Source organism: Bos indicus x Bos taurus, chromosome X (assembly GCF_003369695.1).
Source record: "Bos indicus x Bos taurus breed Angus x Brahman F1 hybrid chromosome X, Bos_hybrid_MaternalHap_v2.0, whole genome shotgun sequence".
Taxonomy (NCBI): Eukaryota; Metazoa; Chordata; class Mammalia; order Artiodactyla; family Bovidae; genus Bos; species Bos indicus x Bos taurus.
The window spans coordinates 108,486,248-108,501,278 of record NC_040105.1 but is presented as its reverse complement, the minus strand read 5'-3'; the positions used below and the strand labels follow the sequence as shown (position 1 = coordinate 108,501,278).

The 15,031-nt window shown below is 53.5% G+C and overlaps 1 protein-coding gene across 9 annotated transcripts in view; it reads left to right on the top strand.

Moving 5' to 3' along the window:
- ATP2B3 (ATPase plasma membrane Ca2+ transporting 3) overlaps positions 1-14,898 on the top strand; it is a 61,705-nt gene extending 46,807 nt beyond the window's left edge. For 3 of the 9 annotated variants that reach the window (XM_027533221.1, XM_027533220.1, XM_027533228.1), the window contains 2 exons: positions 1,839-1,925; positions 12,032-14,898. In XM_027533221.1, the coding sequence (XP_027389022.1) occupies positions 1,839-1,925; positions 12,032-12,352 (408 nt within the window). In that variant the 3' untranslated portion in view covers positions 12,353-14,898. Of the gene's footprint in view, positions 1-1,440; positions 1,507-1,838; positions 2,263-12,031 lie in introns of those variants that run through there. The other 6 variants (XM_027533227.1, XM_027533225.1, XM_027533224.1 and 3 more) reach the window with 4 other exon arrangements.
- Positions 14,899-15,031: the final 133 nt, after the last annotated feature.

The window sequence follows — 15,031 nt, the reverse complement described above, 5'->3', positions numbered from 1 at the left end:
ATTCTTTACCAGCTGAGCTACCAGGGAAGCCCTCATTCCAGAATGAGTCCTCAAATCTAAGGACTTGGAGCTTTTCAAAGCACTCACGACATGGTCTATTTTGCATTCCATTATAAAGCAAAGAGAAGCTTCAGCAGTGACTGTGCCTTGTTCCTGGCCCAGTGTGGGGGCTTCTGGGATGGGGTGGGGGCGAGGGGAAATGATGTGGTATTTTGACTGATACCATCATCCCATCGGGACACCACCTGGAGAGGCCCAATCCGAGACAGGAAAGGCATTTTTTCCTTCCTTTGTTGCCTTTTCCACAGTAAGAGTCCCCTCTTGAGACAGACTTATCTCTGTAGCCTTAGAAACATCTCAACCTAGGGAAGAAATAGAAAGAGATGGCAACATCATGGCATGGGTCATCTTCCTTCAGTGTGTTGAGGAGCTCAGCACTGTGCCAGCCCTATGGGCACTCAGCAGTGGGCACACAACAATAAGTCTGTCTCACAGTGCATCCAAGGGTTGAAATGATGGACGTCTTCATTGTGGTTGGGATGGAGGGAGTCCGAGCACTCAAGCTGCCTTCTTCCTAGAGGCTGGACGTGTGTCAGACACACCACGGACCCTGGTGGCTACCACGTAGCCACCTGGGAGCTTGGGAGCAGGGGCCATGACCTCGGGCCCAGAGCAGGCAGCCAGTGTGCTCTGGGCTCCAAAAATGCATACTGCTCACATCATCCAGTGAACTCTCTAGAAATAGTTCTAGATAGGCACTTTCTAGAAATTGGACCTACCTTCTAACTCCAAAAAATTCCGTAAACACACACACACACACACACACAGACACACATAGCCCACCCAAGAGGTCATTCCCTAAGAAGCACTCCAAGTGTGTCACAGCAGGCTGGCGTCCCAGAATTTATACACACAGATTTCTGATGGCAGGACATTCATAGTGCCCACCCACCCACAGTTACCTGGAAACCCATGCCTGGCTTTGCTCCACCCCCCAGCCCCCCCCACCCACCCCCACCCCCTACCCCACCGCCAGCCAAAGGCAGGGTCGGGAAATCTGAAGACACTGTGTCTCTGGCAAGTTCACCCCCATGGCACTTCTTTCCCAAAGGCTCCCTGGAAGCTTAAAGGGTGAGGGCCAAAGCCAAAGCCATCTTTGCTCCCCAGACCTAGCTCTCCATTTTCCTCCCGCCCTTCCTGTGGCTCTGTGGGTAAGCATTCTGATAAGACAAAGCGGGGGCTTTGAGAAAACCCCTCCCCCTCTTGTAAAATCCATTCTTCCATTGAGATTTCCCTCTGAATACCCCTCAGTCACTTGGACGAGCCACAGGAGCAGAGTGATGCCAGGTTAGAGCCATGTAAGCAAGAACGGGTGGGGAAGGGCAGCTGTCCCCACCATTCACGACCTTGTTCCTAATGGGAGCATGTCACATCCCTCAGGTGTGTTGGGGCAGCAAAAAAGTTGAGCACTACTGACCTAGGATAACAAAGTATTGCCAGACACAGGTATTTATTGACGAGTGGCTTGCAATGAGCATATCGTGAATGCAAATGGCTCTCCCTAAAATCATTTGTGGTGCACCCGATCCATCACTAATCCCCGAGCGCCCCAAGTCTTCTGAGCCCAAATCATTCGCTCAGCAAACCGTCTCTTGATGGATGACGCAGAGGCCGAGGGCCTTGGCCACGGTCCCATCGGAAGCACCGCGGCGACCCCCATGAGGCTTTGCTGTCACGATATGCGCCCAGCATGGTCCCCGTCCCCACCTAGCCCCACCCCCGTGCGGTCCCCAGGACCACAGTGCAAGCCAACCTTTATCTCATTTTCTCTCCCACAGATGGAGGTAGTGAGTACCTTCAAGAGAAGCGGTTCATTTCAGGGTGCTGTGCGCCGGCGGTCCTCGGTCCTCAGCCAGCTCCATGACGTAACCAATCTTTCTACCCCTACTCACGTAATTCTCTCTGCTGCCAATCCCACCAGTGCCGCTGGGAGTGAGTCTTGAGTCCCCTTTTCTCTCATAAATGGCATCTCTGGGGAGGAAAAAGCCTCCAACTCTTCCTTCTCTTTTTTTTCCAGTCTTGCATCCTCCGCGCACCGTGGCTTTTCCGTTCTTTCTTTATTGCCCCGTTCAGTCCTTCCCACCAGATGGTGTGTCGCTCCAAAGCCATAGCCTCTTATGAAATGTACTGAATCCATGGCACTGCTGGACCTTCGTTCTTTTCTCTGTTTGGTTTATTTTATTTTATTTTTGTTTAGTGCTCCTTCTGTCATTGGTTTTCTTTTCTTGAACTGGTCTGCCTTTGCTGATGGTTCTTCACGAACTTGGGCCGTATTCTAGTGGCGTTGGGGACTTGGTGGGCACTTGGTCAGTGTTCTGCGGGGCAGAACAAGGTTGGCGTGTGGGCTCAGGGCCATCTCCGGGACTCGAAGGAGAAGCCTTTGCAGCATCTTTCGCAGTGGAAGAACTCAGCCCACCAACTGGGGACTAAAGAAACAGCTTCCAGAACTCTCCTTGAGGTGGTTTCCCAAGGCAGTAGACCTGAGCCACCAGGCATTAGAGGTGTCCCCAGGAGCCCTCCTCATGCCCCAAATCCACCCTCGGCCACATTTCCATTTGTCCCCAATGCATCTTTGCTCTTTCCAAGCAGGCTTCAGGATTGGAAGGTCTTAACCTGATCTGGTCCATACTCTCTGTCCTCCTTCCTTCGAGAAGTTGGGAGACATTGATTCCTTGCTATACGTTCCACTGAAAACTTCCCGCCATGTCATCACATTTAGAAAGGAACCCAGGGGCGGTCCTAAAGAGGTAGAAACTTCCACATTTGCTCACATTTCTTTACAAAGACAAAAGGAAAGCCATTGGACCATTGAATCCACTACCCCATGGTCCCCCGAATGACAATGCAAGGAACCATGTGCACCCCCCGCCACCCAGGGTCACCTACTTCTCATAACAAACTTGATGTTTTCAAAAACAAAACAGTGAACCTTCAGATATGAGCCTCTTTCCTTTCCTTCCAGTGGGACCTGGCAGCTCTCACTCTGAGAACACACCACTCCCCACAGACAGGAGTCGTTAACTATGCTTTTCCCACCAGACTCTGGGATTTTCTTTTACCTTGATTTCTTCTCTTTTCCTTTTTTTCCTTTGTCTTGTAGTTTTTTTATGGTTTTTTGGTTTGTTTGTTTGTTTGTTTTCTTCTTCTTCTTCTTCTTCTTTTTTTTTTTTTTTTAGGAACTGGTGAGAGGTCCCGAGTGGAGGGCGTCCCTCCTCTTGCTTAAGCTATTGTTTCAGGCCACTCTGCCCTTTAAGGAAGGGATGTGGGTTGCACTGGTCCCCACTGGGGTTCACCTTGTCCCCTTTGGAAATGTCACACATGTGAACGCACACACACACACAAATGCATTCTCCATCCCACAGGCTACACATCCGGCTACCTTGAATGCTCACTGAGACACCCACCTGAGCCACAAGTACTGGCTGTTGGCCATCATGGGTGAGCTGGAAAGCTCCAGCCTCATCACACAGGGGAGTTGCCACCACTCCACCCAGAGAGACTTACAGGAGGCTTGGCCAGGGCCCACTGGGCAGCTGCTGCCCTCCCCCTGCCCCACTTCCTCCACGTGTTCCTTTGCCATCTCTCTCTGTGCTTTCTGTCTGTCTGTCTGTCCATCTGCCTGTCTGTCTGGGTGCCTCCAGCTTCCTCCCTTGGGGCAGTGTCTCTCCTGTGTCTTCCTTGGCTCCTAGTGCCTTCCTTCTTTCTGCGACCATGTGCCACAGCCCCCTTCCCACTGCCGGGAGCCCAGCAGTGTAGAGTAGGAGCCACTCTACAGGGACCCAAGTAGCTCCTGGCCAGAAGAAGGTTTGCTGTCCCTTCCACACCTTGTGCCACTGGGAGATGAGTGCCTTCGGCCTGCGGAGGGCTCTGATGTTCTGATTCACAAGGGGCGGCCTCAAAGGCACAGCACCTCGGAAAGGACCCCTCTGCAGAGGAAGATGCTGGATGGAGGACCAGGTGACACCAGGGGACATTCCAGATTCCAGATACTGCCCACCAAAACTGCTTCCTCCCACCATCACCGCGTGGCAGGTTGGCTTGGAACTCTAAACTGGTTCCCAGTCTGAGCTTCAAAGACCCTGAGAAATCACCAAGCCTGGCACCCACATCATGCAAATCAGGGGAAGGCCTGGTGGAGCAGAGGACAGCCCCAGGCCTTCAGTCTCTCTCTCAGAACTTACCAGTGGTCACGGGGCACAAGGTTTCCTCGGGAAAACCTGGCTCTTTCAGGAAGGCTCCTGTCCTCCTTGCCCACCACTTGGCCAGGCCGCGCCTCGTCCTGAGCACCACAGCCAGTCTCAGCCCAGTGTCACTTCTATGGAGAACCTCGGGCTGTCTAGGTGGAAGGCCCAGTCCAGGGTGTGGACGAGGATTCTGAAGGCCAGAATGAAACTTGACACAGATTACCCAACGCAGGTCCCAGCATGTAACATCAATGGAAGAAGTGGCCAGAGAATGTCCTCAGAATCTGAAGGGGAGGAGAATCCTTCCAAAAGATGTTTGGGGGGAGGCTAGAGATGCAGTGATCCTTGGGGCTCAACGTGCCCACATTCACAGCCACCCACACTTCCTAGTCAACCTCTGACATCCCCCTGAGCTGGGCTTCCCATGCCCATATGTGCTTGCGGGTCTTTGCTGCTCCTGAATTCAGGAGTCCTAACTCGGTCCCCACATCCCTGGTCAACAGGCAATGACCTCCCAGCTCCACAATGGCCTTAGCTGCCTCCTCCTTGCTCACTCAGCCATTTCTCCTGCCTGGCTCAGTGGCTGCCCCACCACAGCCATTTCATTCTTGGCCTGCCACCTCATTTCACAGGACCTCAGCCATGCTTGGCCTTGAGGCCTCCCATATGAGTGGCTTAGGGAAATTCATCCTTTACTAACCACCTTCAGTCTTTTGGAAATGAAAGGGGTGTGAAATCCTATCCTCTGTTAGTGTGTCAGTCACCCCCATTCCTGCCCTGATTACACTCTCACACAATAATGCTGGCTGTCAGGATGCCCAAGGTGGAGCCAGACAGGGAGTGTCTGTTCACTCAGGTTTACTTATAAGCAGCAAGCCCAGGGTGCCAGGTGGTTGCCCCCAGGTGTGAGGGGGGACACACAGACACACCCCAGGCCCTCCCCAGCCACACATCCAAAGCCCGTTCACATCAGCCCAGCCGTCTATACTCCAATGTTTACTGCCGCAGGGGCAGCTTGTGATTTTGGTCAGATGTGGCCAGAAGAACTCCCTCAGGGTGGTTTTGTTCTGATCAACTGTGCCAGAAACATATCATGGCAGTTGTTTTGTTTTGATTGGCTTTTGCAACATGAAAACATTCCATCCAACTTGGCAAAGCCCAGCTAGGTGGGGCCTTGGGTCTTCCATGGACATGCCCTTCTGGAGAGCAGGGAGTGTGCTCCTCACACACTCACAGAGCAGTAGTTAAGGCAGCCCCATGGAGGATGGAGGAAAGAGTCTTGCAAGTGAAAGCTGTCTCATTTGCTGGAGTTTGCTTCCTTCTCAGGAAATCCATTGGTTTCGAGCCAACTCTGCCCGTGTGGGTTTCTGGGAAGAGTGTATTGGCATTTGCAGTTGTCTCTTTGACAGTGTGCACACTGTCTCCACACTAGGAACAGTATCAACCCTGCCCAAGCCTTCATGCAGGTAGGGGCCCTACCATGTGGAAGGACCTTGCAGACAATTCCAAAAGCACACACCAGCCAAAAGCCTCAGGCCGACCCTGGAAGCCCTGCTCTGGAGCCCTTCCCAGTAGGCACTTCCAGGCCAACTGCAGGGGCTGGGAGCCAGGGCTGAGACAGCTCAAGAGACTTAGTTGAGATCCTGAAGCTGGAGATGGCTGGGGTGAGAGGCAAGGCCAAGCTCCCAAAAAGCCCAGGACTCTCCATGCCTGGGTCAACTGAGTGCAATGTTGTGCTGATGCCAGCCACTGAGGCTGGACTATCCCAGTCCTGGGCACACACACATGCCCACAGAATGGGGGGTAATCTTTACAACCTCATCAGCCACCAGCATTTTCGGTTGGCCAACACCCGCAAATCCATGTCTTTTGTTTGGGATTCAGTACCTCAGTGAAAGGGCCAACTCTGGAGTTTGCATTTTCACATCTCCTAATTCCATGGTTGAGGAAAGGGAACCTTCCCCTTGCTGTCCCCTCAACTGTGGTTCCATTACCTTACATGTCTTTGTGTTGCTTTCAAGTCATGATTCACCTTCATGCCTATGGGGAGGGTTTGGGAATTGAGAACCTGAAATTCATGGAGGCCTCATGGCTCTCCCCGGCTGCTGTGCTCGGAATTTGCTCTAAGTCCAAAGCCCCAATGCCAGGGAAGCTGCCAGCTTCCTTCCTCCTACAGAAAGTTCTGGATTAGTAGTTGGTCCAGAGCCAGGCATGTCCATCAATCATGCACAGGCTTTCAGGGAGTAGAGCAAGACAGGGCAGGAGTTGGCCGGAAGAATTCTGAGTTCTGTGAGCCTCATGCTGAGACAGGAGCAGAGGGTAGAGAGGATGTCAACCCCCCAGGGCCTGTTCATCCCACAGGACAGAAGGCATCAGGCCCAGTTTCTATTGTGACTGTTGTTATTGCTTTTAGTTTTCTCTTCTCTCCTTTTCTTCTCTTTTAATAGGGTAGGTGTTCCCTCAGTCCTTCACCATCCTGTCTGCTTTCATGGCCCTTCCCCGCCTCCACCAGCACCTCCATTGCAAACTCCAGCGATTAAAATTCAAAACCAAAGCACAGTCCATCCAATTTCAGCCATGACCTTCACAACCCTGCCTCCTCAGGCCCCAACTATTCATCAGTAGCATGCCCCCATGGCACAGTCTGACACAAGCACCCCTCCTCCGTGTGGCCCCAGTGGTCCTGCGGGTCAGGATCTCAGGGTGAGAAGAAGGTAGGCCCTGGGCGGCAGACAATAAAGAAGTAAGCTTGCACTCAGTGCAGATGCTCACCAGCCTCAGAACAAAAGGAAGAACAAGAGAAACGTTAGGGACGGCGGGGCCCCCCCGAGCCACCTTCCCCGCCAGCCAGGCGCTGTTTGGGATAAAGGTTGTCTGAGACAGCCTCTTAGAGGGTGGACTGTGAGCTGAGTTCCAAATGAGGACACAAGGCTGACGAGATGATCTGGTGGAAGAAAAGTCTAGGCGGGGGAAGGGGGCAGGTGTGATGGCCCTGTGGGACACTCAGGCTAACTGTTCTGAGCAACACGGGTAGAGAGTGCTGGTTGGGGGAGCTATGATGGGAGACATGTGCCAGTCCATGTGGGCCCCCTGCTCTCAGGGGTCTTATGTTCCAGTGACAGGAAACAGAGAATAAATAGGATGTGTGAGGTGTTTGAAGGTGAACTGTGCTGGGGAGAAAAGGAGGCAGAAGAGGTACCGGGCTGCTGAGGGAGATAGGTGGATTGCAGCTACACATGGAAAGAGGTGAAAGGGAGCCATGAGGCTCCCTGGGGAAGAGCCTTCCTGACACAGGGAACAGCCAGCGCAAAGGCCCTGAGGCAAGAGTGTCCCACTTGAGGAGGAGCCAGGGGGCTGCAGAAAGTAAAGGAGGAAGAGGAAGACAATGGCCCAAGGCAGGCCTTGGCAGTACTTTTCCTTTGAGGGACACAGGGCTACTGAAGGGTTTGGAGCACTGGAGGGTGTGACTCGGTCTGACTTGTGTTTGTTTGAAAACATGGCTCAGGCTTCCATGCCAAGAGAGAGTGGAGGTCAAGAGCGGCAACAAGGGAGGAGACATGGGAGTGGGAGGTAAAATTGAGGAAGCAGGCAGAGCCCTGAGTATGGACATAGAGATGGGGTCTCCTTACCAGACAGATGGCTAGAAGCACCCAGGAGATGCATGGACGTGGGTGGAGAAAAGGCCTGGATGACCCGGTGTCCAGCCTGGAAACAGGGGTTGGCGTGGAGAGCAAGGGGCGGAAGAGAACAGAGCCAAATGAAGCTGGGGTCCTCCGTAGCCACAGCTGGAAGGACCGAAGCACCAAGAGAGGGGCAAAGAGTAACCTAGATGAGGGATAGGGAGATGGCCGGGCGGCACGCCCAAGCAGTGAAGGAGAAAAAATGGCAGTTCTCAGATGCCAGGAGGTGGGGGTTGTGACGGGTCTCAGGAGAGATGGGGCAAGAAACTACAGCACGGCGTCCAGCCCCAGCCAGACCTGCCCTAACCTAGGAGTCCTCTTCGCTGGCTGGTGCTTTTCATGTCTTTCTTTCACCTTTAAATTATCTTACAGTCACCTGGACTTGGGCGGGGGGTGTCCCACACTGCACAGACTGGTGTGAGTGCCACCATGGTAGGACCCAGAGCTGCCTCAGCAGCTGCTGGGATGTTTGGAGTCCTCACCTGCTAGACACAAGGGCAGGGCCCGACTCAGTGTCAGACAAAAGGGATGGGGACAGGGAAGACCCCCAGGGACCCAGGGAAGATCCAGGGGCCCGGCCCCCAGCATCTCTGGGCTTGGGGATTGTGGTCCCCGGGAAACACAGCTGCAGTCATGGAGGTGGGAAGGGCTTCAATGGGGAGAGGTTTGAGAACTAGGGGCCGCAAGACATGCTGATGTTCAGCTCTGGGGTTGCAGTGCTGGGTGCCTCCAAGGTTCAGCCAGAGCCCTGCCCCCTGGATGGGAAGACAAGGCAACGGGCAGGGTCGGCAGAGGCAAAGCTGGGGGTCCCTCCAGGACCTCCTTCAGTTCAAGAGGCCCTATTAGCCATCCACAGGAGCTGCAGGGGCAGCAGGTGCCAGGAAGGGTGGGTCCTGGCTGCAGGTGGTCGTGGTACAGGGGGTGTTGATGGCATCGACTTGGGCTGTAAGCTGTGGGCAACACTGGCAGCCTTGAGCGCAGTGACATCCCTTTGGGGTTCTAGAGATGGAGAAGTGACCTGAGGGCCTTGCCCTGGCCTCTGGGACAGTCCCAGGCCAGGAGAGGAGCTAGGGCAGGGTGCTGGACCCACTTGGCTGTGACCAGGCTTTCACAGGGAGGCATCAACTTCACCATGGGGACATCCTCAGGCCCCCGGGTGTGAGCCCAGGCCTCCAGGGTGGTTCTGTCTTCCCAGTTCCCACCAAACCCACGTCCCAGAGGTTGGCTGTGCCCTTTGGTTGGAGGTGGCCTGAAAACACCCCATCGTAAGACCCATCTTGAGCCATTTGTTAAGAGCCCAAGATTGGGATACAGGGAAACAGAAGCTGGAGGGAAGCTGACTCACGGTCAGCTGTAAACACACTCAGGTTGACTTGAGCCAGAGGCACATGTTTGAGCGGGCAGCCCTGGCATTTCATGTTGGTGACTGAGCAGCTGCTCTGTGCCAAGCTTTGGCACCAGGCAGCAAAGAAGGCTACTGACAGGCATTCAAGTGAGTCTTTGAGTACAGCCTGGAGGACGGCCATGGCAAGGGTGGTCTGGGAGAGCTGAGGGTGAGAGTGAGCAGAGGCCTGGCCTGATCACATGACCCAGGCCCAAGGGAGGGCAAAGGAGGTGGCCAGGGCACCAGATGACTGCTAGTAAACTTACCACGAGGGCCACCAGGGTTGAGGGTGGCAGGATGCCACTGGCTCCCACTTCTGTGGCTTGTAGGGTGTGGCTGAGAGCCAAACCAAGTCCTCCAGCATGACCATGCAGCCAAGAAGCTGCCCATGGTTCCCCCACAGTCCTGGCACCAGAAAAGCCCCAAATAATGAGGCCACATCTGCCATGGCTACAAAAAGTGAACTGTTCCTTTTCATTTAAAAGGTCAAAATGACACTCAATTTTGGTGTCAGCCCCATCTCAGAAACCAGTCTGGGGAATGAAGGGGCTGACAACAAATGATGGCCATCTAGCAGCCAGAAGATGGGTCTTCACCAAATTCCAAGCAAATCCTCACAGGATTTAAGATATGCAATTAGAAAATTCCAATTTGATGGTGCAGTGTGGCTCATTTTTTGGCACTTGACTGTGAGGTTCTCCTGGTTTAAACTGATCACGGAGCACTGAGCCTGGTTGAGCAATGCCAACCCTGGTGTCCAGACACTGCTGCTGCTGCTAAGTCGCTTCAGTCGTGTCTGACTCTGTGCGACCCCATAGACGGCAGCCCACCAGGCTTCCCCGTCCCTGGGATTCTCCAGGCAAGAACACTGGAGTGGGTTGCCATTTCCTTCTCCAGTGCATGAAAGTGAAAAGTGAAAGTGAAGTCGCTCAGTCATGTCCGACTCTAGCGACCTCATGGACTGCAGCCTACCAGGCTCCTCTGTCCATGGGATTTTCTAGGCAAAAGTACTGGAGTGGGGTGCCACTGCCTTCTCCGGTCCAGACACTAGAGGGTAGCAAAGGACTCATTGTTAACAGTGGGATTCATGGTCAAAACCAAGGGGCAGTGAAGTTGTCCTATGAAGGGCCAGGGAGCAAGTACTTTTAGGTTGTGGTCCAAGTCACTGTGGAAACTACACGGCTCCGCCCTCCAACACAGCCAGACAAAATGCTCATAGGGATGGGTGTAGCCGTGGCCCCACTAAGACTTCGTTAACAAAACCATATTGAGGGCCAGAGTTAGCTCTTGAGCCACAGTTGCCAATACCTTCTCTAAACCAAGAAAATCCAACCCTAGCACCTTGAACTTGGAAGTAGCTTTAGAACTGACATGTGTCCATTCACTCACATAGGGAGGGTCTGGCCTCTGAATCTCAGCACAGGGCCAGCTGGTTAGCATGGGGCCAGCTTAGGGTTTCCCATCCATTCTGCCTTCTAGAAGCATGAGAGTGGCCAGGCTGGGGGCCTAAGGAAGGAGCAGAGAGAGGCAGCAGCTCTGCAGCTTGTAGACCCGACGAGACTTGAGCATGCATGGAAGTGAAGGCAGGGCCGTCAGAAGAAGCTGAAGGGCTAAGCCTGCAGGAGGTGTGAGGCTCAGGGCTGCCTGAGTGCAGCTGGAGCTGTGGTAGCAGGGGAGCAAGGCATTGTGGGAAGCTCTTTCCTGGGGACCTTTGTGCTGATCTGAGGCCTGCAGATGCCAGTGGGGTGGCCAGAGAACCTGAGAATGGGGCAAATATGGCAGATTCCAGGGACTGAAAGAAGTTGTGTGTCTTGGAGACTGAAAAGGGGGAGGGTGAGAAAGGCTAGAGGGGCGGGTTAGGTGCACACTCCAAAGGGTCTGTGAAAGGAAGTGATGACTTGGTCAAATGCTGGGCATCCGAGAAGGACAGGCTTGGTGGGTAGAAATCAAAAGTGGAGCCATTTTCCATCTTGGGTGCCTCCAGATGGGGGACTGGCAGGGGCCTGAGCCGCAGTCCCCTGGTTTCAGCCAGATGAGCCCTGGGCTGTGGCCAGGGCCAAGAGGTTGGCCTGGCAGTGTGGACAGGGAAGAGGAGGGACAGGGACAGGCCAGTGCTCTAGGCACCCTGGGACAGAGTAAGGAAGAGTGGAGAAGAGGGAGACAGAGAAACTGGTGAGGTAGGAGGGCCAGAAAGGGGCAGTGTCATGGAAGTTTCCAGAAAGAGGGGCAGTTGCTGAGGCATGGTAGCTGGGGTCAGAAGAGAGGACCTAGAGAAGTTGGAGGGGGACCCACTCAAGAAAGGCCTGCCGTGTGCCCAGAGGCTGGGGACTTTTCTCATGCCAGAAAGTTCCAGATTATTCGGAAAGAGAAAGTAGAGAGCCCAGGGCCCATCACATTCCCTTTTCCCAGTCAACTTTCTCAGCTCCCATGTTGGAATCCCCCTGCCAACCCCCCCACCCCCGTTGTAGCCAGCAGTCCACTGCATCTGTTGCTCTTGAGTTCCAGAATATCTACCATTTGTCCTGCATGCATGTCAGATGATGGGAGGTAACCGCACCCAGGCAGAGGGCTCCGACCGTTCTCTTCCAAAAGACCAATGTTTGTCATGCAGTGCCCCCTGCCATGGATGTGGGCATGACTGGCAGCGCCAGCTGGCTGCTCATGGTCTCCTTCCTTCTTCCTTCCTCCCCCTCTCCTCCCTTCCCTCCCCCATCCCCCTCCAGATTCGGGTGGTGAAAGCGTTCCGTAGCTCCCTCTACGAAGGCCTGGAGAAACCAGAATCCAAGACCTCCATCCATAACTTCATGGCGACGCCCGAGTTTCTGATCAATGACTACACCCACAACATCCCGCTGATTGACGACACGGACGTGGATGAGAACGAGGAACGCCTGCGAGCCCCACCGCCGCCCTCCCCCAACCAGAATAACAATGCCATAGACAGCGGCGTCTACCTGACCACGCACGGCACCAAGTCAGCTACCTCTTCACTGTTTTCTTCCAGACCCGGGAGCCCGCTCCACAGCGTGGAGACGTCCCTCTAAGCAGGACTGCTCTGGGCACACGCACCATGCACACACGCACACTTGGACGGGCGGGGTCACGGGCAGTGAGGACTGTTGAAGATGCCTGACCACCCTTGCCCGAAGCCAATCCATTCTAGGAGGGGGAGGAGGACAAAGGAGCGATCAGAGAGTGAGAAGAGTTGTGTGTCACACCCCCCTTTTTCTATGGAAGCTTTTTTAAATGAACACTGTCATTCCACCAGATGTTCACTGTTCGGGGCGTGCGGTGGGACAGAGGTCTCCTTGTCATTTTTTGGGGGGAGCACTCACTGCAGAGCAATTGGATCAACAGTTTCAACAGGGGAGCGCCACTCTGCAGGAAGGATGCTCTCACCCAGGTGGCCCACCAGCCTAGCACCCCCTCCCCAGGATGGGTGCAGTTGGTCTGTGTGTGCGTGTGTGCCTAGCCCCGTGTGCACGTATATACATGTGCGTGCACACAGAGGACCAGATGCATATCTCAAGAATAAGGAACTACTTATTGGCATGATATTTCCATTCCTCTTATCCAGTATTTTCATTTTGAAATTTCATTATTTATTGTGCCAGGGTCATTTTTTTTTTTTTTCAGGGAACTAGACTGCAAGAATATCCTTTTGGTTGCTTGGGGCCCACTTCACTGCTCCTCCCCCGAAAGTCCCCTCCATCCCTCATCCTCCCAGCACAGTTCCTGGGAGCAGGAAGGTCAAGGAAGGCAGGTGCAAATCAGAACACTGGGAACATTTGCACTTTGAGACCCCTGCCTATAGAGGAAAAAAAAAGTCAAAATTGTTCTTTCAAAGGAAAATACCAAAGTATTATTGAGAATGATCCCCTCCAGTAGGTAGAAGGGGGAGTTTTGCTTTTGGTTTCCTTTGGCTCCAACTCCGATTCTCTAAGTCCTGAATTCTGCCCAGTGGGTGGGTTTTCTTTGTCTGCATCTCCAACTTCAAGAGCACGAAGCCCGGCCCTGGACATGCCTGACCTCATGGGGACAATCCAGGAGAGCCAGGTCTGCAGGTGCCGCTGATGCAGAATGCAGAGTCAGAAAGAAAGCAGAGAGGGACCAAACCCAGGAGGAGCTGACTTGGCCACAGCGCAGACCTCAGCCCCCATTGGCACCTCCAGCTGGACTCCCACTCTGGTTTGGAGAATGCCAAGAAGTCTCTGAGCTGCCTCTAAAGAGACTTGGATCAGTTCTCAGTCACCCCTCGCCAAAGCACTCTCCTGACCCTGGTCTTCTCACTCAAAGATAACTATGACGCATGAGAGCATGGATTTGGGTCTGCAGCCACCTACAGTGACCTTGGGGATGCCAAGCCCCTGGGGGTGATGGTACCTCGTCTCTGTGGCTGTAATTGAGAAGGTGGGAAGCTGAGGAGGTCAGCTCTGCCATGTGGTTGGCTGAGCTCAAGTGGAGGGCTGGGCCTGGGTTCCCCAGACAGTTCCCTTGGGGGCCTCTCCTGGCAGTGTGGGCACCCAGCATGCCCTCCGTTTTCCTCGAATTTATGATATCCCAGGAGGGAAATGCAGAAAAAAGCAGTGGTTCTTTTACCTTCAGAATTCTTTTTCTGTCTCCCATTTTGCACAGAAGAGGTTGGGGTCCAACCACAGCCTGTGGCTGGGGCCTGGGAGCTGAGCCGCTGGGGGACAGCTGGGAGCTGAGGGGCGGAGAGGCATTAGCTAGACCACTGGCAAGGCTGGTTCGCCCATCCCGGGCCCATCCCACAGCCCCTCGCCAGGGCTGGTCTGACCTCGACCTGTGTCTGTGCACGTCTGGATGGGTGGTGTCCCAAGCGCGCCCAAGTCCCCACTGTTAACATAACACCATGTCACCCCTGAGCAGGAGTAGTCATATCTTGGGCCAAGGAATTTCGGTTAGAAAGGCAAATCCCACTTACAATGCCAGCTACAGATAACTTAAAGCCATCCCTTTTTTCCAAAGGGCACATTGAGAATGTTACCCATTTGTAAATTGTTCTCCAATGTCCTTGTTTAAACAACAACAAACAGGGCAACTCAATTTGTCGCAGGTCTGTGTGTTCTTAAACAAGAATTCAAATTGTAAATGTTGAAATGGAAGAAGATGCACACGGAACACTATGCTCACGGGCTTCTTTTCATCCTCTGTTGTAGACACACTGGTAGGACACATGGTTGACATATAGCGCAAGCCTCACTGCTGCTATCCAGTCGCCTCCTGTGCTTGGCGACCGTTTAGTCCCCGGGTGCCTTTCCACGGGGTGTGGGGTGCAGACCGCTGCTCTCGTTTCTGTGCGTCTTCAGACCAGGGGGCCCTGTCTCACTGGGAAGGCCCTCTCTCTAAAGCATTATCTTATACGGAATGGCTTGGTCAACTGTGTTCAGTTATTAAATCTGTTTTACATTTTTATCTGCCTGTTAAAAAAGATGAACAAAAATAACTTAATGAAGAAGACCACAGATGCATCATAATTTAAAGTCTGTAGTTGAATTTCCTAATTTTAAGACTAGACCAAAATTTCTGTATATTAAAAAAAAAAAAATGCAACGCTCCTACAATCTCACTCTGGGTAATGTGTGTGATTTATTATTTGGTGAATTCTCCTCTGAAGCTAGAGAGGTGGTGTTCTCCCCTTCATCAAGCTGGGGTGAGCCCCAGGAACAGCGGGGTTCCTGGGGGTGCAGCCACCTTGCTGA